This window comes from Hyperoodon ampullatus (assembly GCF_949752795.1).
Source record: "Hyperoodon ampullatus genome assembly, chromosome: 7".
NCBI classification, from domain to species: Eukaryota; Metazoa; Chordata; class Mammalia; order Artiodactyla; family Ziphiidae; genus Hyperoodon; species Hyperoodon ampullatus.
The window spans coordinates 106,544,830-106,567,504 of record NC_136920.1 but is presented as its reverse complement, the minus strand read 5'-3'; the positions used below and the strand labels follow the sequence as shown (position 1 = coordinate 106,567,504).

The window sequence follows — 22,675 nt, the reverse complement described above, 5'->3', positions numbered from 1 at the left end:
TATCTGCCCTCTTGCATCTCCCTCCCATCCTCCGAATCCCACCCCTCTAGGTGGTCACAGAGCACCGAGATGATCTCCCTGTGCTATGCAGCTGCTTCCCACTAGCTATCTGTTTTACATTTGGTAGTGTATATATGTCAATGCTTACTATCTCACTTTTTTCCCAGCTTGCCCTTCCCCCTCCACATGTCCTCAAGTCCATTCTCTACGTCTGTGTCTTTATTCCTGTTCTGCCCCTGGGTTCATCAGACCAATTTTTTGTTGTTGTTTTTTAGAGTCTATATATATGTGTCAGCATATGGTATTTGTTTTTCTCTTTCTGGCTTGCTTCACTCCATATGACAGACTAGGTCCATCCAGCTCATTATAAATAATTCAATTTCATATCCTTTTATGGCTGAGTAATATTCCACTGTATATATGTGCCACATCTTCTTTATCCATTCATCTGTCGATGAACACTTTGGTTGCTTCCATGTCCTGGCTATCGTAAATAGTGCTGAAATAATTCATTTTGAATTATGGTTTTCTCAGTGTTTATGCCCAGTAGTGGGTTTACTGGGTCATATGGTAGTTCTATTTTTAGTTTTTTTAAGGAACCTCCATACTGTTCTCCATAGTGGTTGTATCAATTTTCATTCCCACCAACAGTGCAAGTGTTCCCTTTTCTCCACACCCTCTCCAGCATTTATTATTTGTAGATTTTTTTATTATGTCCATTCTGACTAGTGTGAGATGATACCTCATTGCAGTTGTGATTTGCATTTCTCTCATGATTAGTGATGTTAACCATCCTTTCATGTATTTGCTGGCAATCTGTATATCTTCTTTGGAGAAATGTCTATTTAGGTCTTCTGCCCATTTTTTGATTAGGTTGTTTGTTTTTTGATATTGAGCTACATGAGCTGCTTGTATATTTTGGAGATTAATCCTTTGTCAGTTGCTTCATTTGCAAATATTTTCTCCCATTCTAAGCATTGTCTTTTCATCTTTTTTATGGTTTCCTTTGCTGTGCAAAAGCTTTTAACTTTCATTAGGTCCCATTTGTTTATTTTTGTTTTCATTTCCATTTCTCTAGGAAGTGGTTCAAAAAGGATGTTGTTGTGATTTATGTCAAAGAATGTTCTTCAGATGTTATCCTCTAAGAGTTTAATAGTGTCTGGCCTTACATTTAGGTCTTTAATCCATTTTGAGTTAGGTGTTAGGAAGTGTTCTAATTTCATTGTTTACATGTAGATGTCCAGTTTTCCCAGCACCATGTATTGAAGAGGCTGTCTTTTCTCCATTGTATATTCTTGCCTCCTTTATCAAAGATAAGGTGACCATATGTGCGTGGGTTTATCTCTGGGATTTCTATCCTGTTCCATTGATCTATATATCCGATTCTGTGTCAGTACCATACTGTCTTGATTACTGTAGCTTTGTAGTGTAGTCTGAGATGAGGGAGCCTTGTTCATCCAGCTCCATTTTTCTTTCTCAAGATTGCTTTGGCTATTCAGAGTCTTTTGTGTTTCCATACATATTGTGAATTTTTTTGTTTTAGCTCTGTGAAAAATGTCATTGGTAGTTTGATAAGGATTGTATTAATCTGTAAATTGCTTTGGGTAGTAGAGTTATTTTCACAATGTTAATTCTTCCAATTGAAGAACATGATATATCTCTCCATCTCTTTGTATTGTCCTTGATTTCTTTCATCAGTGTCTTATAGCTTTCTGCATTCAAGACTTTTGTCTCCTTAGGTAGGTTTATTCCTAGGTATTTTATTCTTTTTGTTGCAATGGTAAATGGGAGTGTTTCCTTAAATTCTCTTTCAGATTATTCCTCATTACTGTATAGGAGGGCAAGAGATCTCCTTGCATTAATTTTGTATCCTGCTACATTACCAAATTCATTGATTAGCTCTAATATTTTTCTGGTAGCATCTTTAGGATTCTCTATATATAGTATCATGTCATCAACAAACACTGGCACTTTTACTTCTTCTTTTCCGATTTGGATTCCTTTTCCTTCTCTGATGGCTGTGGCTAAAACTTCCAACACTATGTCAAATATTAGTGGTGAGAGTGGGCAACCTTGTCTTGTTCCTGATCTTAGAGGAAATGCATTCAGTTTTTCACCATTGAGAATGATGTTGGCTGTGGGTTTGTCATATATGGCCCTTATTATGTTGAGGTAAGTTCCCTCTATGCCTACATTCTGGAGAGTTTTTATCATAAACGGTGTTGAATTTTGTCAAAAGTTTTTTCTTCACCTCTTGAGATTATTGTATGGTTTTTCTTCTTCAGTTTGTTAATATAGTGTACCACATTGATTGATTTGCATATATTGAAGAATCCCTGCATTCCTGGGGTAAGTCTCACTTGATCATGTTGTATAAGCCTTTTAATGTGCTGTTGGATTCTGTTTGCTAGTATTTTGTTGAGGATTTTTGTATCTATGTTCATCAGTGACATTGGCCTGTAGTTTTCTTTTTTTCTAGTATCTTTGTCTGGTTTTGGTATTAAGGTGGTGGTGACCTCGTAGAATGAGATTAGGAGTGTTCCTCCCTCTGCTATATTTTGGAAGCATTTGAAAATGATAGGTGTAAGCTCTTCTCTAAATGTTTGATAGAATTCACCTGTGAAGCCATCTGGTCCTGGAATTTTGTTTGTGGGAAGATGTTAAATCACAATTTCAATTTCACTGTTTGTGATTGGTCTGTTTATATTTTCTATTTCTTCCTGGTACAGTCTCAGAAGGATTTGCTTTTCTAAAAAATTGTCCATTTCTTTCAGGTTTTCCATTTTACTGGCATATAGTTGCTTGTAGTAATCTCTCATGATCCTTTGTATTTCTACAGTTTCAGTTCCTACCTCTTTTTCATTTCTAATTCTGTTGATTTGAGTCTTCCTCCTTTCTTTCTTGATAAGTCTGACTAATGGTTTATCAATTTTGTTTATCTTCTCAAAGAACCAGCTTTTAGTTTTATTGGTCTTTGTTATTGTTTCCTTCATTTCTCTTTCATTTATTTCTGATCTGTTCATTATGAATTATTTCCTTCTGCTAACTTTGGGTTTCTTTTGTTCTTCTTTTCTAATTGCTTTAGGTGTAAAATTAAGTTGTTTATTCGAGATTTTTCTTGTTTCTTGAGGTAGGATTGTATTCCTATAAACTTCCCTCTCAGAACTGCTTTGGCTTCATCCCCTATGTCTTGGGTCATCATGTCTACATTGTCATTTGTTTCTAGGTATTTTTTTTATTTCCCCTTTGTTTCCTTCAGTGATCTCTTGGTTATTTAGTAATGCATTGTTTAGCCTCAATGTGTTTGTATTTTTTACAGTTTCTTTCTTGTAATTGATATCTAGTCTCATAGCATTGTGGTTGGAAAAGATACTTGATACATATTCAGTATTCTTAATTTTACTGAGGCTTGTTTTGTGACCCAAGATATGATCTGTCCTGGAGAATGTTCCATGAGCACTTGAGAAGAAAATTTTTGCATGGAATGTCCTATAAATATCAATTAAGTCCATCTTGTTTAATGTATCATTTAAAGCTTGTGTTTCCTTATTTATTTTCATTTGGGATGATCTGTCCATTGATGAAAGTGGGGTGTTAAAGTCCCCTCCTATGATTGTGTTACTGTGGATTTCCCCTTTTATGGCTGCTAGCATTTGCTTATGTATTGACGTGCTCCTATGTTGGGTGCATAAGTATTTACAATTGTTATATCTTCTTCTTGGATTGATACCTTGATCATTATGTAGTGTCCTTCTTTGTCTCTTGTAATAATCTTTGTTTTAAAGTCTATTTTGTCTGATATGAGAATCGCTTCTCCAGCTTTCTTTTGATTTCCATTTACATGGAATATCTTTTTCTGTCACTTCACTTTCAGTCTGTATGTGTCCCTAAGTCTGAAGTGAGTCTCTTGTAGACAGCATATATATGGGTCTTGTTTTTGTATCCATTCAGCCAGTCTATGTCTTTTGTTGGGAGCATTTAATCTATTTACATTTAAGGTAATTATTGATATGTATGTTCCTATTCCCATTTTCTTAATTGTTTTGGCCTTGTTATTGTAGGTGTTTTGCTTCTTTTGTGTTTCTTGCCTATAGAAGTCCCTTTAGCATTTGTTGTAAAGATGGTTTGGTGATGCTGAATTCTCTTAACTTTTGCTTGTCTGTAAAGGTTTTTATTTCTCCATCAAATCTGAATGAGTGCCTCGCTGGGTAGAGTAATCTTGCTTTTAGCTTTTTCCCTCTCATCATTTTAAATATGTCCTTCCACTCCCTTCTGACTTGTGAGTTTCTGCTGAAAGATCATCTGTTAACCTTCTGAGGATTCCCCTGTATGTTATTTGTTGCTTTTTCCTTGCTGCTTTTAGAATTTTTTGTATGTTTATTTTTTTATAGTTTGATTAATATGTATCTTGGCATGTTTCTCCTTGGATTTATCCTGTATGATACTCTCTGCACTTCCTGGACTTGACTATTTCCTTTCCCATGTTAGTGAAGTTTTCAACTATAATCTCTTCAAATAATTTCTCCGTCCTTTTCTTTTTCTCTTCTTCTTCTGGGACCCCTATAATTGGAATGTTGGTGCATTTAATGTTGTCCCAGAAGGCTCTGAGACTGTCCTCAGTTCTTTTCATTCTTTTTTCTTTAATATGCTCTATGGTAGTTATTTCCACTATTTTATCTTCCAGGTCACTTATCCATTCTTCTGCCTCAGTTATTCTGCTATTGATTCTTTCTAGAGAATTTTTAACTTCATTTATTGTGTTGTTCATCATCGTTTGCTCTTTAGTTCTTCTAGGTCCTTGTTAAAGATTTCTTGTATTTTCTCCATTCCATTTTCCAAGATTTTGTATCAACTTTACTATCATTACTCTGAATTCTTTTTCAGGTAGACTGGGTATTTCCTCTTCATTTGTTTGGTTTGGTGGGTTTTTACCTTGCTCCTTCATCTGCTGCATATTTCTCTGTCTTCTCATTTTGCTTAACTTATTGTGTTTGGGCTCCTTTTCTCAGCCTGCAGGTTCATAGTTCCCATTGTTTTGGTATCTTCCCCCAGTGGGTAAGGTTGGTTCAATGGCTTGTGTAGGCATCTTGCTGGAGGGGACTGGTGCCTGTGTTCTGATGGATGGGGCTGGATCTTGTCTTTCTTATCAGCAGGGTCTTGTCAAGTGGTGTGTTTTGGGGTGTCCGTGAACTTACTATGATTATGGGCAGCCTCTTTGTTAATGGGTGGGGTTGTGTTCCTGTCTTTCTAGTTGTTTTCCATCGGGCATCCAGCACTGGAGCTTGCTGACCATTGGATGGAGCTCGGTCTTACTGTTGAGAGAGAGATCTCTGGGAGAGCTCTTGCCAATTGATATTACTTGGGGCTGGGAGGTCTCAGGTGGTCCAATGTCCTGAACTCAGCTCTCCCACCTTAGAGCCTCAAGCCTGACACCAGGACAGGGAACCAAGACCCTCTCAGCCACATAGCCCAGAAGAAAATGGAGAAAATAAATAAATAAATAAATAAATTAATATAAAATTATTAAAAGAAAAAAGTTGTTAAAATAAAGAAGTAATAATAAAAAAGAGAGCGACACCAATAAACAAATCCAACAATGATAACAAGCGCTAAAAACTATACTATGATAAACATAAAAATCAGAAAAAAGTCAGTCACATACAGCAAACCCCAAGCCTACAGTTGCTCCCAAAGTACACCACCTCAATTTTGGCTTGATTATTTGTATATTTAGGTATTCCACAGATGCAATGTATGTTAAGTTGATTGTGGGGATTTAATCTGCTGCTCCTGAGACTTGGAGTAATTTCCCTTTCTCTTCTTTGTTCACACAGCTCCTGGTGTTCAGCTTTCATTTTGGCCCCACTTCTGTTTGTAGGTCACCCTCAGACATCTGTTCACTGCCCAGACAGGAGGGGGTTAAATCAGCAGCTGATTAGGGGGCTCTGGCTCACTCATGCTGGGGGGAGGGAGGGGTACTGTAGTTATAATTGGAATGCGGGACGAGCCTGCAGTCCAGAGCCCCATGTGAAGTTGCAACAGCCTGAGGTGCATGGTGTGTTCTCCCAGGGAAGTTGTGCCTGGATCACAGGACCCTAGCAGTGGTGGGTTGCACAGGCTCCTGGGGCAGGATTGTGGATAGTGACCTGTGCTTGCACACAGGATTATTTGTGGCTGCAGCAGCAGCATTAGCGTTTCATGTCCATCTCTGGAGACTGAGCTGATAGCCACAGCTTGCTCCTTTAGCTGGTGCTCTGCCTTCTGTGGTTTGACAGAGAAGGAATCCTCTCTCTTCGCACACCCCGAAATCATGGTCTCTTGCCTCTTATGCAGGTCCAGACATTTTCCCAGACTCCCTCCCAGCTAGCTGTGGTGCCCTAGCCCCCTTCAGGCTGTGTTCACACCGCCAACCCAAGTCCTCTCCCTGGGATCTGACCTCTGAAGCCTGAGCCTCAGTTCCCAGCACACCCCCTGGCAGGTGAGCGGACAAGCCTCTCAGCCTGGTGAGTGCTGGTCAGCACCAATCCTCTGTGCGGGAATCTCTCCACTTTGCCCTCTGCACCACTGTCGCTGCACTCTCCTCCGTGGTTCCAAAGCTTTCCCCGCACCCACCCCCATCTCCGCCAGTGAAGGGGCTTCCTCGTGTGTGAAAACTTTCCCGCCTTCACAGCTACCTCCCAGAGGTGCAGGTCCCGTCCCTATTCTTTTGTCTCTGTTTTTTTCTTTTTTCTTTTGCTCTACCCAAGTACGTGTGGATTTTCTTGCATTTGGGAAATCTGAGGTCTTCTGCCAATGTTCAGTAGGTGTTCTGTAGGAGTTGTTCCACATGTAGATGCATTTATGATGTATTTGTAGGGAAGAAGGTGATCTCCACATCTTACTCCTCCACCATCTTGAAGGTCTCCCCACTTAGATGTATTTAATTGTACTCAACAAACTTTGGATCATTGAATACCTCTTGTGCCAGATGATTCTCAGCATTTGGTGGGTATGTGCAGGGATGAAGAGATGGTGACTGACTGGAAGTTTTAATATAAAGTTCTGAAAATTATGGATATGTCTGGAGAAGTTTATTGCCCCCACTATTAATGCAAACCTAAGAGAAAAATTTATATAGCAATGCCTGGAGCTCAAGGTAGTGCTGCTTTTCTCCATTCTGAAGGCTTATTAGCACTTTTTTAAAAATGTGAATATCTGGGTGGATTTTGTATATTTTTTTTTTTTTTTTTTTTTGTGGTATGCGGGCCTCTCACTGTTGTGGCCTCTCCCGTTGCGGAGCACAGGCTCCGGATGCGCAGGCTCAGCAGCCATGGCTCACGGGCCCAGCCGCTCCGCGGCATATGGGATCCTCCCAGACCGGGGCACGAACCCGTATCCCCTGCATCGGCAGGCGGACTCTCAACCACTGCGCCACCAGGGAGGCCCGGATTTTGTATATTTTTAACTCGCATCATACACCAGAAGTCTTCAAACTTTGAGAATCATAAAATTTACCTGGAAGCATGTGAGAATGCAGATAGCTTGGTCTTAGATTTTCTTTTAATAGATCTAGGTGGGGCATAGAGATCTAATTTTTAATAAGTACTGTCTAGGTGATTCTTATGTGGGTGGTCCTGAATTTTGCATTCAGAAAGCTTGCTTAGTGGACAATTTCCACTCCAATGTAGAAACTGGACAAATTTAAAGCATTTAATATAACTCTATTGGGCATCCTGATACTGTGCTAGGATTCAGGGATATAAAGTTAAATATAGCTAGTAGAGGGAGAGTATAAACACATACATGCACAAATGCACACACACCCCAATACATACTGTAATATAGAATTATGTTCATCAAATATGTGTGTAAGAAAGTCATAGACCCAGAAATAGGGAAAGTAAACTTGAAAAAACGTGAGGGCTGGGCTTCCCTGGTGGCGCAGTGGTTGAGAGTCCACCTGCCGATGCAGGAGACACGGGTTCATGCCCCGGTCCGGGAAGATCTCACATGCTGCGGAGTGGCTAGGCCCATGAGCCATGGCCACTGAGCCTGCGTGTCCGGAGCCTGTGCTCCGCAACGGGAGAGGCCACAACAGTGAAAGGCCCGCATACCACAAAAAAAAAAAAAAAAGTGAGGTCTAAGTCTTGAGATAAACTTTGACAGGTTTTTGGTTTTGTCTGACACGTGCACTAAAGGAGCTCTGTACTCAGTGAGGTGGGAAAAGTTTTTCTTCTTCTATTTTTGAGACTTCTTTCAAAATAATGAGTGCATCTATGAGGTCTTCAGGGACTTTAAAAGTAATAAATAAACCTAGTTTCAATCCATTCTCTGAATTAGAGTCTCTGAGAATGAGCCAGCTGTGAATTTAAAGCTACATTGGGGAAAATAGCTACCCACATGTAAAGATAAGAGTGCGCTTTAGGGGCAAATGACCCTTTGTTTTCAGAGGCTCTTCTCTCTGAATTATCAGTCTAGGTTAATGACAATGCCAATCAAGGACTTTCAGTTCCTTGAATGGTGAGGGGTAACACCCATAGAAAGTTATAAATATTATGAGCTTATTTTATGACTCATCACAACTTAGTTCTTCTTACTCATAACTTCACAAGAAAGACAAATACAGAGCTCAATCCTTTGCAATATTAATCTTAATATTTTTAAATTATTTCCAGAACATCAACCTTTAGCATCATGAAATAGGACTCTATAAAGGAGACATTATTATAATATTGAATGACTGCAGGATTATTTACAAAGCCTAAAAAGAACAGGTTAATAATTTTTCTTTTAATAATAACATTTTATAGGTGGGGAATAAAAAATGTTAAGGCAGATTCCTGATATAGTGTCTGACAAAAATGAATATTCATGTGCCAGCTTCAAAGGCAGTAGAGGTTGCTTCTTGGCCCCTTGTAGAAGGTGGAGCCTCTTGTTGCTCAGTTTTGGTTATTGTTCAATCTAGTCTCAGCAACTGAGACTAAGGATGCAAGTTTCTTTGTAGTTGGGATGGAAGGGATGTAGTAATATCCAGGCTACCCCATCCTCCCAGCCATCGTCTGTGATGCCTCAATTTTCTCTGACACTTTTGGTACCAGTGAGCAACCTCTTTCAGTAAGGAGGCCACCCACCACACACTATTCATGTTGGCAGGGATACCCTATAGAGTTCTGGCTCACAGTGGGGTAGAGGTCTCACAAAATACTCTGGTGTGGGGGGTTGGCTAAAATGGTGGCAACTGAAGAGGGTGCCTTCTTCTCAATGACAGCAGAAGAGATGAGGAAAGTAAAGAAATTCATGGATGAAAAGCAGGTAGAGAGATGAGAATACTGGAGAAGGAAAAAGTGAAGGAAGTAGAGGAGGAGATGAAGTATCCATGGAGAGAGGAGAGGAGGTGGTAAAGGAAAATTAAGTGGTAGAGATGAAAGAGGAGACAAGGGCCTGGCCCCTGAATGTGATATCTTCAGAGACTTTCTTGAGTCTGGATTTAGGGACAGTGAATGTTCAGGCTGACAGGGTCTTCCTCCAATTGGAGCCCAAGTTTGCGCAAATGCAGTGGTACGTGGGTGAGGGTGCAAGATCCATCAACCAAAAATATGGATGTGGACATTTGCAACAATCCACATCCAACAGTCATGCTTAAGGGCCACAATGTAGATTTTCTGAGGTTCATATTAATTAGGAATAAAGGAGTTCAGATAACCCAGGACAATCTACAACTTCTAGGTAATCTTTTGAGCAAACTCCTACTGCAGAAACAAGGTGATTATTAAAGAATATGAGATCAGAGCTTCTGGACAAGTGGCATTTTTTTCCATTCCAAATATATGGTCAGGAGTCCTTCATCTGCTGGAGCAAGGCATCACCTGTAACTTTTTCACCTGGTTCTCAGACCATAGCCTCTCAGGATCTGACAAGAATGTTCTTATTAAGGGAAAAATGTGGCCAAACTCCTACAACACCACCTGCTATGTGAAGGGAAATCAGACTACTTTCAGAAGGGCAGACCAGGGACACACTCAAGGCTATTTGGGTACTAGTCTGGTTAACTCCTACTTCTGGAAATTATCCCTGATCCAGGGATATTTTTATTACCTTCCACTTATTGTTACACCTGTGCTTGGCCAACAGTGATGTCTATGGGCTGGCGTTTCTGCACCTTGGCTCCGCTGGACTGCCAGTGCTCTCAACTTCAATAATGTAGCTTTTATGGCCATGGCCATCACTTTGTTTAAGCCAAGAAAGTGATGCCAAAGACTGCGCTGCTTTCATCTACATTGCTTGACCATTTGTTTTTGTCAGGGCCTTCCTACTTGCTTTTGATGTATGTACTCTTGAGTCATATTTGAAGAGAGCAAGTATGTCTTCAAGAAACACAACCTCAACAACAATAAAAACCTGGGTTCATGCTTGCTGTCTGTGGCAAACTGTTCATCTTCAAGTAGGTCCAGTGGATGTTCCATAGCCCTATCACCTCTGCTTGACCACTGACACCTGGATTTTCTTATTTGGCCAGGAGCCTATTTCACCCACCCAGCTGCTGAGTACCTGGAAAGACAGGAATATAAAGAGCAGAGACCTGCTGAGTATGCATGAAATAAAGGGGGAAATGTAAAAGGTCTCTAAATTTACCCAGGTATACAGTTTTTCCTAGTCTTCTGCTACTTACAAGTTTTCATGAAGGCCTGTGCCATACTCTACCGTTTTCTGGCCAGCCTTCTGGATAATCTATGTCCATACCACCAACAATCCTCTTGTCTGGTTTCTAGTTATCAAGTACCTCCAGAACTGTTTTGTGGACTCAGAGTGCCTGCCAATCATTAGAAAACTCCTCTACTGTACCCCTCTCCCTGTTACTCAGGAATCAAACCTAATATAAGACAGGTGATTGGGCTGGCAGGTGTGGCCCAATCCTCACAGCAAGCACAAATATGGTATCCTTTCTGAAAATCAAGTGTTCTTAGCCACAATGACCTCATCATGCCCAGGTGACCAAGTGCTCTGTGAAATGCTAGGAGGGAAAAAGAAGACATTTTTCGTTTTCAGGCTTACATCATATTCCAACACCTCTCTTCTCTCTCCTCCCCACCTCCATTTCTTTTTTAAAGACTCTAGAGGTCAAAAACAGAAAGCAGAACAATTAGAAAAGCAGACTTTCTTTTTTTTTTTGATCAATCAATGCATTTAATATAAAATGGTCTCATAAAAATATAAAAGATGAGTAAATGTAAAACATAATTTATGAATTATTTATAAGTATGGTATAAAAATCCAGAATCCATAAAGGAAAAAACTGGTACATTTGTCAGTAAAAATTCTAAAATATGTGTGCAACAAAAGTATCATTACAAAGTCAAAAGACCAACAAAACAAGACAAAAAAATGCAAATCTCATGACAGTAAAAGACCTTAGTATACAAATAATTCTTACAAATCTCTTAGAAAAAGTCCAATCAAAAATTTGGAAAGTTGTTACAAAACTAGAATTACAAATGACCAACAAAAAAGGAAGACCCTCAAACTCAAAAATAAGAAAATTAAAATGGGAAACCATTTTTAGCTGATCCAGTTGGCAAAGATTTGTTTTTTTGTTTGTTTTTGTTTTTTTATTCTTGAATTTTATTTTATTTATTTATTTTTTATACAGCATGTTCTTATTAGTTATCTATTTTATACATATTAGTGTATATATGTCAATCCCAATCTCCCAATTCATCCCACCACCACCTCCACCACCCCTGCTTTCTCCCACTTGGTGTCCATATGCTTGTTCTCTCCATCTGTGTCTCTATTTCTACCTTGCAAATCAGTTTGTGTGTACCATTTTTCTAGATTCCACATAAATGTGTTAATATACAATATTTGTTTTCCTCTTTCTGACTTACTTCACTCTGTATGACAGTCTCTAGGTCCATCCATTCTCTGCAAATGACCCAATTTCATTCTTTTTATGGCTGAATAATATTCCATTTTATATATGTTCCACATCTTCTTTATTCATTCGTTTGTCAATGGGCATTTAGGTTGCTTTCATGACCTGGCTATTGTAAATAGTGCTGCAAAGAACATTGAGATACATGTGTCTTTTTTTTTTTTTTTTTTTTTTTTTGCTGTACACGGGCCTCTCACTGCTGTGGCCATGCTCTGGATGCACAGGCTCAATGGCCATGGCTCACGGGCCCAGCCGCTCTGCAGCATGTGGGATCTTCCCAGACCAGGGCATGAACCTATGTCCCCTGCATCGGCAGGTGGACTCTCAACCACTGCGCCACCAGGGAAGCCCCATGTGTCCTTTTGAATTATGATTTTCTCTGGGTACATGCCCAGTAGTGGGATTGCTGGGTCATATGGTAACTCTATTTTTAGTTTTTTAAGGAACCTCCATACTGTTCTCCATAGTGGCTGTATCAATTTACATTCCCACCAACAGTGAAAGAGGGTTCCCTTTTCTCCGCACCCTCTCCAGCATTTGTTGTTTGTAGATTTTCTGATGATGTCCATTCTAACTGGTTGGATGTGATACCTCATTGTAGTTTTGATTTGCCTCTCTCTAATAATTAGCCTTGTTGAGCACCTTTTCATGTGCCTGTTGGCCATCTGTATGTCTTCTTTGGAGAAATGTCTACTTAGGTCTTCTGCCGATTTTTGGATTGGGTTGTTTGTTTTTTGATATTGAGCTGTATGAGCTGCTTGTATATTTTGGAGATTAATCCTTTGTCACTTGCTTCATTTGAAAATAGTTTCTCCCATTCTGAGGGTTGTCTTTTTGTCTTTTTTATGTGTTCCTTTGCTGTGCAAAAGCTTTTAAGTTTCATTAGGTCCCATTTGTTTATTTTTGTTTATATTTTCATTATTCTAGGAGGAGGATCAATAAAGATCTTGCTGTGATTTATGTCATAGTGTGTTCTTCCTATGTTTTCCTCTAAGAGTTTTATAGTATCCAGTCTTACATTTAGGTCTTTAAACCATTTTGAGTTTGTTTTTGTGTATGGTGTTAGGGAGTGTTCTAATTTCATTCTTTTACATGTAGCTGCCCAGTTTTCCTAACACCACTTATTGAAGAGGCTATCTTTTCTCCATTGTATATTCTTGCATCCTTTGTCATAGATTAGTTGACCATATGTGCATGGGTTTATCTCTGGAGTTTCTATCCTGTTCCATTGATCTATATTTCTGTTTTTGTGACAGTACCATATTGTCTTGATTTGTACATAGTATAAAGCTACTATACTAGCTTTGTAGTATAGTCTGAAATCAGGGATTCCTCCAGCTCCATTTTATTCCCTCAAGATTGCTTTGGCTATTCGGGTCTTCTATGTTTCCATACAAATTATTTTTTTTTCTAGTTCCTTAAACAAAGCCATTGGTTATTTGATAGGAATTGAATTGAATCTGTAGATTGCTTTGGGTACTATGGTCATTTTCACAGTATTCATTCTTCCAGTCCAAGAACATGGTATGTCCCTTCATTTGTTTGTATCATCTTGGATTTCTTTCATCAGTTTCTTATACTTTTCTGCATACAGGTATTTTACCTCCTTAGGTAGATTTATTCCTAGATATTTTATTCTTTTTGTTTCAATGGTAAATGGGAGTTTTTCCTTAATTTCTCTTTCAGATTTTTCAACATTAGTGTATAGGAATGCAAGAGATTTCTGTGCATTAACTTTCTACCCTGAAACTTTACCAAATTCATTGATTAGCTCTAGTAGTTTTCTGGTGGCATCTTTAGGATTTTCTACATACAGCAACATGTCATCTGCAAACAGTGACAGTTTTACTTCTTCTTTTCCAATTTGTGTTCCTTTTATTTCTTTTTCTTCTCTGATTGCCATAGCTAGGACTTCCAAAACTTTGTTGAATGATAGTGTTGCGAGTGGACATCCTTGTCTTCTTCCTGATCCTAGAGGAAATGCTTTCAGTTTTTCACCATTGAGAATGATGTTGGCTGTGGGCTTGTCATATAATGTCTTTATTATATTGAGGTAGGTTCCCTCTATGCCCACTTTCTGGAGAGTTTTTATCATAAATGGGTGATAAATTTTGTCAAAATCTTTTTATGCATCTATTGAGATAATCATATGGTTTTTATTCTTCAGTTTGTTAAATTGGTGTATCACATTGATTGATTTGTATATATTTTAGAATCCTTGCATCCCTAAGATAAATGTCACTTGCTCATGGTGTATGATCCTTTTAATATGTTGTTGGACTCTATTTGCTAGTATGTTGTTGAGGGTTTTTGCATTTATATTCATCAGTGATATTGGTCTGTAATTTTCTTTTTTTGTAGTATCTTTTTCTGTTTTTGGTATCAGGGTGTTGGTGACCTCATACAATGAGTTTGGGAGTGTTCCTTCCTCTGCAATTTTTTGAAAGAGTTTGAGAAGGATGGGTGTTAACTCTTCTCTAAATGTTTGATCGAATTTGCCTGTGAAGCCATCTGTTCCTGGACTTTTGTTTGTTGGAAGATTTTTAATCACAGTTTCAATTTTAGTGCTTGCAATTGCTCTGTTCATATTTTCTATTTCCTCCTGGTTCAGTCTTGGAAGGTTGTTCTTTTCTAAGATCTTTTCCATTTCTTCCAGTTTGTCCATTTTATTTGCATGTAGTTGCTTGTAGCAGTCTCTCATGATCCTTTTCATTTCTGCAGTGTCAGTTGTTACTCATCCTTTCTCATTTCTAATTTTGTTGATTTGAGTCTTCTCCCTTGTTTTCCTCATGAGTCTGCCTAATGGTTTATCAATTCTGTTTATCTTCTCGATGAACTTTCTTTTAGTTTTATTGATATTTCCTGTTGTTTCCTTTATTTATTTTTCATTTATTTCTGATCTGATCTTTATGATTTCTTTCCTTCCGCTAACTTTGTGTATTTTTTTTCTTCTCTCTAATTGCTTTAGGTGTAAGTTTTAGTTGTGTATTTGAGATTTTTCTTGTTTCTTGAGGTAGCATTGCATTGCTATAAACTTTCCTCTTGGAACTGCTTTTGCTGCATCCCATAGGTTTTGGATTGTCATGTTTTTGTTGTCATTTCTCTCTAGGTATTTTTGGATTTCCTCTTTGATTTCTTCAGTGATATCTTGGTTATTTAGTATGTATTGTTTAACCTCTATGTGTTTGTGGGTTTTTTTTCATTGTAATTTATTTCTAACCTCATAGCATTGTGGTCAGAGAAAATGCTTGATATGATTTCAGTTTTCTTAAATTTACTGAGTCTTAATTTGTGACCCAAGATGTGATGTATCCTGGAGAATGTTTTGTGTGCACTTGAGAAGAAAGTGTAATCTGCTCTTTTCAGGTGGAATGTCCTATAAATATCAGTTAAGTCCATCTGGTATAATGTGTTATTTAAAGCTTGTGTTTCCTTATTTATTTTCCTTTTGGATGATCTGTCCATTGGTATAAGTGAGGTGTTAAAGTCCCCCACAAATATTGTGTTACTGTTGATTTCCTCTTTTATAGCTGTTAGCATTTGCCTTATGTATTGAGGTGCTCCTATGCTGGGTCCATATATATTTATAATTGTTATATATTCTTCTTGGATTGATCCCTTGATCATGTAGTGTCCTTCCTTGTCTCTTGGAACATTCTTTATTTTATAGTCTATTTTATCTGATATGAGTATTGCTACTCCAGCTTTATTTCCATTTGTGTGGAATTTCTTTTTCCATCCCCTCACTTTTGGTCTCTTTTTGTCCCTAGGTCTGAAGTGGGTATCTTGTAGACAGCATATATACAGGTATTTTTTTTGTATCCATTCAGTGAGCTAGTGTTTTTTGGTTGGAGCATTTAATCCATTTACATTTAAGGTAATTATCAATATGTATGTTCCTATTACCATTTTCTTAATTGTTTTGGGTTTGTTTTTGTTGGTCCTTTTCTTCTCTTGTGTTTTCCACTTAGAGAAGTTCCTTTAGCATTTGCTGTAGAGCTAGTTTGGTGGTTCTGAATTCTCTTATTTTTTGCTTGTCTGTAAAACTATTGATTTCTCCATCAAATCCGAATGAGATCCTTGCTGGGTAGAGTAATCTTGGTTTTCTGTTCTCCCTTTCATCACTTTAAATATATTGTGTCACTTCCTTCTGGTTTGCAGAGTTTCTGCTGAGAAATCAGCTGTTAACCTTATGGGAGATCCCTTGTTTGTTATTTGTCATTTTTACCTTGCTGCTTTTAATAATTTTTCTTTGTCTTTAATTTTTGTCAATTTGATTACTATGTGTCTTGGCCTGTTTCTCCTTGGGTTTATCCTGCCTGAGACTCTCTGTGCTTCCTGGCTTTGGGTGGCTATTTCCTTTCCCATGTTATGGAATTTTCCCACTATAGTCTCTTCAAATATTTTCTTGGGTCCTTTCTCTCTCTCTTCTCCTTCTGGGAACCCCATAATGCAAATGTGTTGTGTTTAATATTGTCCCAGAGGTCTCTTAGTCTGTCTTCATTTCTTTTCATTCTTTTTTCTTTATTCTGTTCCACAGCAGTGATTTTCACCATTCTGTCTTCCAGGTCACTTTTCTGTTCTTCTGCCTCAGTTATTCTGCTATTGATTCCTTTTAGTGTATTTTTCATTTCAGTTATTGTACTGTTCATCTCTGTTTGTTTGTTCTTGATTCTTCTAGGTCTTTGTTAAACATTCCTTGCATCTTCGTGATCTTTGCTTCCATTCTTTTTCTGAGGTCCTGCATCATCTTCACTATCATTATTCTGAATTTTTTTTTCTGAAAAGTTGCCTATCTCCACTTCATTTAGTTGTTTTTCTGGGGTTTTATCTTGTTCCTTCGTTTGGTACCTAGTCCTCTGTCTTTTCATTTTGTCTATCCTTCTTTGAATGTGGTTTTCATTCCACAGGCTGCTGGATTGTTGTTCTTCTTGCTTCTGTTGTCTGCCTTCTGGTGGATGAGTCTATCTAAGAGGCTAGTGAAAGCTTCCTGGTGGTAGGAACTGGTGGTGGGTATAGCTTGTTGTTTCTGTGGTGGATAGAGCTCAGTAAAACTTTAATCCACTTGTTTGCTGGTGGATGGGACTGAGTTCCCTTGTTGCTGGTTTCTTGGCCCGAGGCAACCCAGTACTGGAGGCTACAGGCTCTTTGGTGGGGCTAATGGTGGACTACAGGTGGTCTCATGCCAAGGAGTACTTCCCAGAACTTCTGCTGCCAGTGTCCTTGTCCCTGTGGTGAGCCACAGCTGCTCCCCACCTCTTCAGGAGACCCTCCTACACTGGCAGGTAAGTCTGGTTCAGTCTCTATGGCATCACTGCTCCTTCCCCCTGGATCCTGATGTGCACACTTCTTTGTGTGTGCCCTCCAGACTGTGTCTGTTTCCTGCAGTCCTCTTGAAGTCCTGCAATAAAATCCTGCTAGCCTTCAAAGTTTGATTCTCTGGGAATTCCTCCTCCCATTGCACAAACCCCAGGTTGGGAAGCCTCATGTGGGGCTCAGAGCCTTCACTCCAGTTGGTGGACTTCTGTGGTATAATTGTTCTCCAGTTTATGAGTCACCCATCCAGCAGTTATGGGATTTGATTTTGTTTTGATTGCACCCCTCCTACCATCTCATTGCAGCTTCTCCTTTGTCTTTGGATGTGGGGTACCTTTTTTAGTGAGTTCCAATGTCTTACTGTCGATGATTGTTGAGCACTTATTTGTGATTCCAGTGTTCTTGCAAGAGGGCATGGGCACAAGTCCTTCTACTCTACCATCTTGGGCCAATCTAGAAAAGCAGACTTTCTAATTTGTTTCTCCTCTTGATTGTGTCCAGATGAAGAGAGGGAGGCTGTCCAGTAAGGTAGACTGTCAGAGTTCTCTGACTCTCTACTATTATGCCCTCTCCCCAAACTCCCTTTCACAAGTTCTACAAAGTTCAAAGGAAGATAGTCCCAGGACTATGGGATGGAAGGACTGAGGTGGTCATGTGTTTCATGGGGCAGAGATTATTTACTGCCCAGTTGTGTGAAGTGTTCTTGTAGGGTAATCCTAGCCCCAGTACCACCCTCACCCTTATTTACAACACACACATTCTTTCCTCCCCACTGTGCCCAAATTTCCAAGAAATTTCCCAGATAATTCTTGAACATTAATCTGGAGGGGAGGGAGAAGAAAACATGGGGATGAGCTTGTATTAGAAAGTATAAATAAATTATTTTAAGTAATGAATCTAAAGCTAAAATAAAGTAAATAGAAAGGGTGAATGCATAACTCTAAGAAGTTTATTTATACCACCTTTATTTCTTGAGTAATGTAGGGAGTTTGATTTTAAAGTGTTGAGAAGATATACTGAGATAGATGAATTCTTTAAAGTTTGATAAAAGCAGGTATAATAATATGTGGGACAACAGTTGTTACATAATATTTTTAGTATTTAAGCCTCCTCTTTTATGTTCAGAGAAGGATGTAAGGTTTTTCTGACATTTGCATAAGCTCTATCTTTTCCATCTCCAAGTTTAGTTTAGTCATCTTTATTTTTATCTAATGTCATTTAAGAACAGGTTGGAGATACTGAAAATAAATGAGATTCACTATTTTAGATGGTGTCTATTAAAAAACACTGAGACAATTATAAAGGAATTCAGATCATAGGCAACTTTTTGGACAGTTTTTTTGTAGTATGTTTATAATGTCTACTTGTTTAACTTTGTTTTAACTCAAGGAAACAGCCTCAAAATAAATTTAACTGATATATAATGCTTTCACTTTCCCTGCTCCTTTTGAAGCAAAGTTGACATAATTTTGAAGGGAATCCACTAAAATTTCCACATGTATTCAATTCTGCTAAATTTGTGTAGACCTGACATTTAGATGAAGGCAGAGGAGAAAAGAATAGAGCTTTAATGGAAAGCTGCATTACTAAGGTGTTTCATCCAAGATTTTCAGGTTAAGATACTGAATATATCTACAAGGAAAGAAAAACATCTCAAGGATGTATTACTTGCACTTTACAGACATCTAGCTATTTGAAAATTTCTAAGTGATCACATATTCATTCATGTTCTCATTAGTACTATTCACCAGATATTTCTAACCCTTCTCTGAGCACAAGGTTGGTTGAATTTTCCCATCTCCTTTATGTTAAACATGGTCACATTACTTGCTTTGATGAATGAATCATGAGAAAAAGCTATATAAGTCACTTCTGGGGGGAAGCTTTAAGAGCTAGTGTATAATCAGAACTTCTTTTCTTTTGACATGACAACCAGCTTCAGATGAGGAGATTCTATTAGCATTGTCCCTGGAGTGAAGAGATGTGGCACAATGTTTCTCTCCTCTACCCCAATCCCTTAACCCCCATAAATATGCAACATGAATCAGAAAAAATCTTTGCTATTTTAGAGCATTACAATTTGCAGGTTGTATTTTTACTACAGCACAATCTAGCCTGCCATGGTGACAAAAACATTTTTTAGAATTTTTTTTTTTTTTTTTTTATGTTGGGTGTTTAAGAATAACTGTGAAAATTCCACATCTTAATCTATGGGGTTTTTGTTGTCTATTTCTTACCTAGCTCTTGATCCTATTGTTTCTGATAGCTAGTCTGGATTTAAATATTTGGAAACTAAACGTTATGTAATCTTACATGAATGGATTTTAATGTGAATTTCTTATATTTATGTTGTGTACTTAATTTGATTTTTTTTTGTCATTTGTTAACATATTTGTCCATCTTCTCCATACTATTACATTATATATACCTAAGGAGAAAGTACAACATATAACTAACTAATCTTTATATATGCCTGTAGTACAAATTCTAGAAATACACATTTAGTGGTATTCAATAAATTTTTACTGAAATGATAGTGGAGGTAATACTGATGAGAAGTTTGATGATGATAGAGACTCCAAGAAAAGATCATGCTCCAGAAACATGCATGTTCAGAGTGACTGGAGTGCAGTTCAATTTATACAAATAATTAACTGCTTATGTGTTCTAACATTTGAAAAGCAGAAGTTAGTTTTAAATTATATAACTAACAACATTCTAGATGTTTTAATTGTATAGAAATACAAAAGTATGAGATAAATCTGAAGTTAAGCAAAAGACATTGTGTTTTTAGGGAGAAATGTTAAATGACCACATTTCAGACGTTTGCTATTTGCTGGTTTTCTTCCTCAGTGAGAGTTTTTTGGTGGAAGTATATTTTAGTATTTAGAATTAAACTTTTGCTGACTCACATTGCATCATCTTTCTGTTCTTACCATACAATTTTAGTTTCCATTTTCTGGCCTCAGATAACGGATCCTGAAGTGAAGATTTGGAACTTCATGATAGGTCTGAGTATACTTGAATCATTTTTGATGCATATTTCCTGATAAGATTCAGATAATCATTGATAATTTTGGCATCTCTAGTTTCATGAGATTCATAAGTGCTGTCATCATATTCCCTAAATTTGTGCTCACAGAATTTAATGCAGAGAAGCTTTTTAATATTAAAGTGTTAGGATTCATTCATATGAAATTTAATTATTGCTGTTAAATCTTAACTAATAGAATATTTTGTAATTCTTGTTATATTTATGATAGAAACATCTCCAGTAATTTAGAGGCAATTTTTTCCTACCCAGATCTACATGGCACACAGGTCTACATCGTGCTCATAAAATAAATGAGCAACTGATTAGAATAACTGTTATTGTAGTCATAGTTAAATATGGTTGATTATTTATTCATTTTATAGTTATTTATTAAATAGCTATATTTAAGACACTATCATGAGCATTATGAGTACAGACATTAAAAGGACATGATCCCATTCTTAAAGAGCTCACTTTGTAGCTGTGGATACATATTGATTATATATTGATACATATTGATTATAATCTATGATGAATGCTATAATATAGAGGTGTGCTGTTGAAACAGAGTAGAAGAAAGGATTAGTTTTGCTACTAAGAACTAATGGAAGGACCATGGAGTGATTCACAGAAAAAGTGATATTGGAATTGGACATTTAATACAATATTTCATTACTTTTCTCTAATTAAAATATTAGAGCTATTGAACATAATCACCATATCTACCTTGGATAATTAGAAAACTTTCCTCTAGAAATGAGTTGTGCCTAACTTTTATACCATGTTCTATGCTTTGGAATTTTGGAAGTTTTAACCCTGGGTAAATATTGAAAATATTTAACAATCACAATAGCCATTCAGAATGGTTGCTGACATGGTCTGGAAAGACTCTTGACAGTGCCTGTTAACTCTTTAATTGTAAGATTATGGATGGGTTTCTGCGCATGAATTTCTCATCTCTCAAATATAACCAATACTAGTTTCTTCCATTTAGGATATTTGTGAGGATTAAATAAGATAATGCATGTAAAGCAGTTGATGCAATTAATGGTAGAGAGTATGAATTCAAGAAGTGTTATGTGTTATAATTATTAAGAGTAAATAAGAATAGACTAGACAACAAATTACAGATATATCAAAAAGTGTGACCCCTGAAACTAACACAACATTGTAAATCAGCTATACTTCAATTAAAAAAATAAAAATAAACACTAAAACGTGTGGAGTAATTGGGAAAAATTGCAAAAAAAAAAAAAAAAAAAACTTTCCAGTGAAGGTCTACTTGAAGGTTTGAAGGAGATGAGACAGTGTCTTTGTAAGAAGTCATTATTTGGAAAATATCCAGGCAAAACAGTTACAATTATATTTTTGTGAGGGATAATTATTTTATATTCTAGTTGTTTCTGATTTGAATGATCATCTATGGTGTTAATGTTGATGAACAAACAGCTCTGAGGAGACATGTTAGTATTTGACTCTGGCTGTTTGCAAACTCTTTTATGATTATACTCTGTTGTCTAGTTGCTTGATTTATTGATGTTTTGATGATATGTTTTCCAGCAACATTTGTGATTGCAGATAACTATTTCTACTTTGGCTCATTATCATACATTTGCATTTGATTTGTCTGACTGCTACAGGTGGAAACAATAGGTGATGCATACTGTGTTGCTGCAGGGCTCCACAGAAAAAGCCTCTGCCATGCTAAACCCATTGCTCTGATGGCCCTGAAGATGATGGAACTTTCTGAAGAGGTACTGACACCTGATGGAAGACCAATTCAGGTAAGCCTCTCAACAGTTTTGTTTGAGTAGTAATGCACCTTTAACTGAAGAGGCAAGAAATTCCCTTCTGAATTCTACATACTATAATTTACAGATCTAGATAAGCCAGTTGCTCAAGAAGGAGGGGTTACTAGAGATAAGTCATAAACCCAGGAAATGAACAAATGGAATATGACCCAAAATAGGAAAAGTTGTGTGGAAGACAAATTACTATGGGGACAAAAAAAAAGTGAGCTAAAGGATTAAACCAAGGAAGGAACCTGCTGTCAGTGACCAATTCACCAACACCAAACAACAGTGATGGTGAGAGTCAGTTCTGAGAGATAATCCAAAGAGCAAGAAATTAGAGGACCTGAACAACTTCCAGTGGATAGTGTACAGGTGTTCTTATGAAGCCTTAGGCCTCAGGGTTACTTCTGAAATATTTTTTTATGTGTCAGAGTTTGAATGTTGGAGCCCAAGACTGAGGAAACATCAGAAACTGTGGAAAATGTAGCTCCTCGTGTATTGTACTCTTTTCAGTACTGATAGCTGTTTGCAATCTGGGATCTACCTCTGAGAATGGATGAGGTCACCTAGATATATTTCTGCAAGCACCTGATAGATCCCAGAAATGTTTTTACTATGAAT

The 22,675-nt window shown here is 37.5% G+C and overlaps 1 protein-coding gene across 1 annotated transcript in view; it reads left to right on the top strand.

Annotated features, from left to right (window-relative positions):
• Positions 1-22,675, top strand: part of GUCY1A2 (guanylate cyclase 1 soluble subunit alpha 2) — a gene marked incomplete at both ends in the record, with an annotated part of 393,777 nt that overhangs the window by 251,884 nt on the left and 119,218 nt on the right. Inside the window, one exon of the mRNA XM_079709222.1 lies at positions 21,902-22,045. Within this exon, the coding sequence (XP_079565348.1) occupies positions 21,902-22,045 (144 nt within the window). The remainder of the gene's footprint in view (positions 1-21,901; positions 22,046-22,675) is intronic.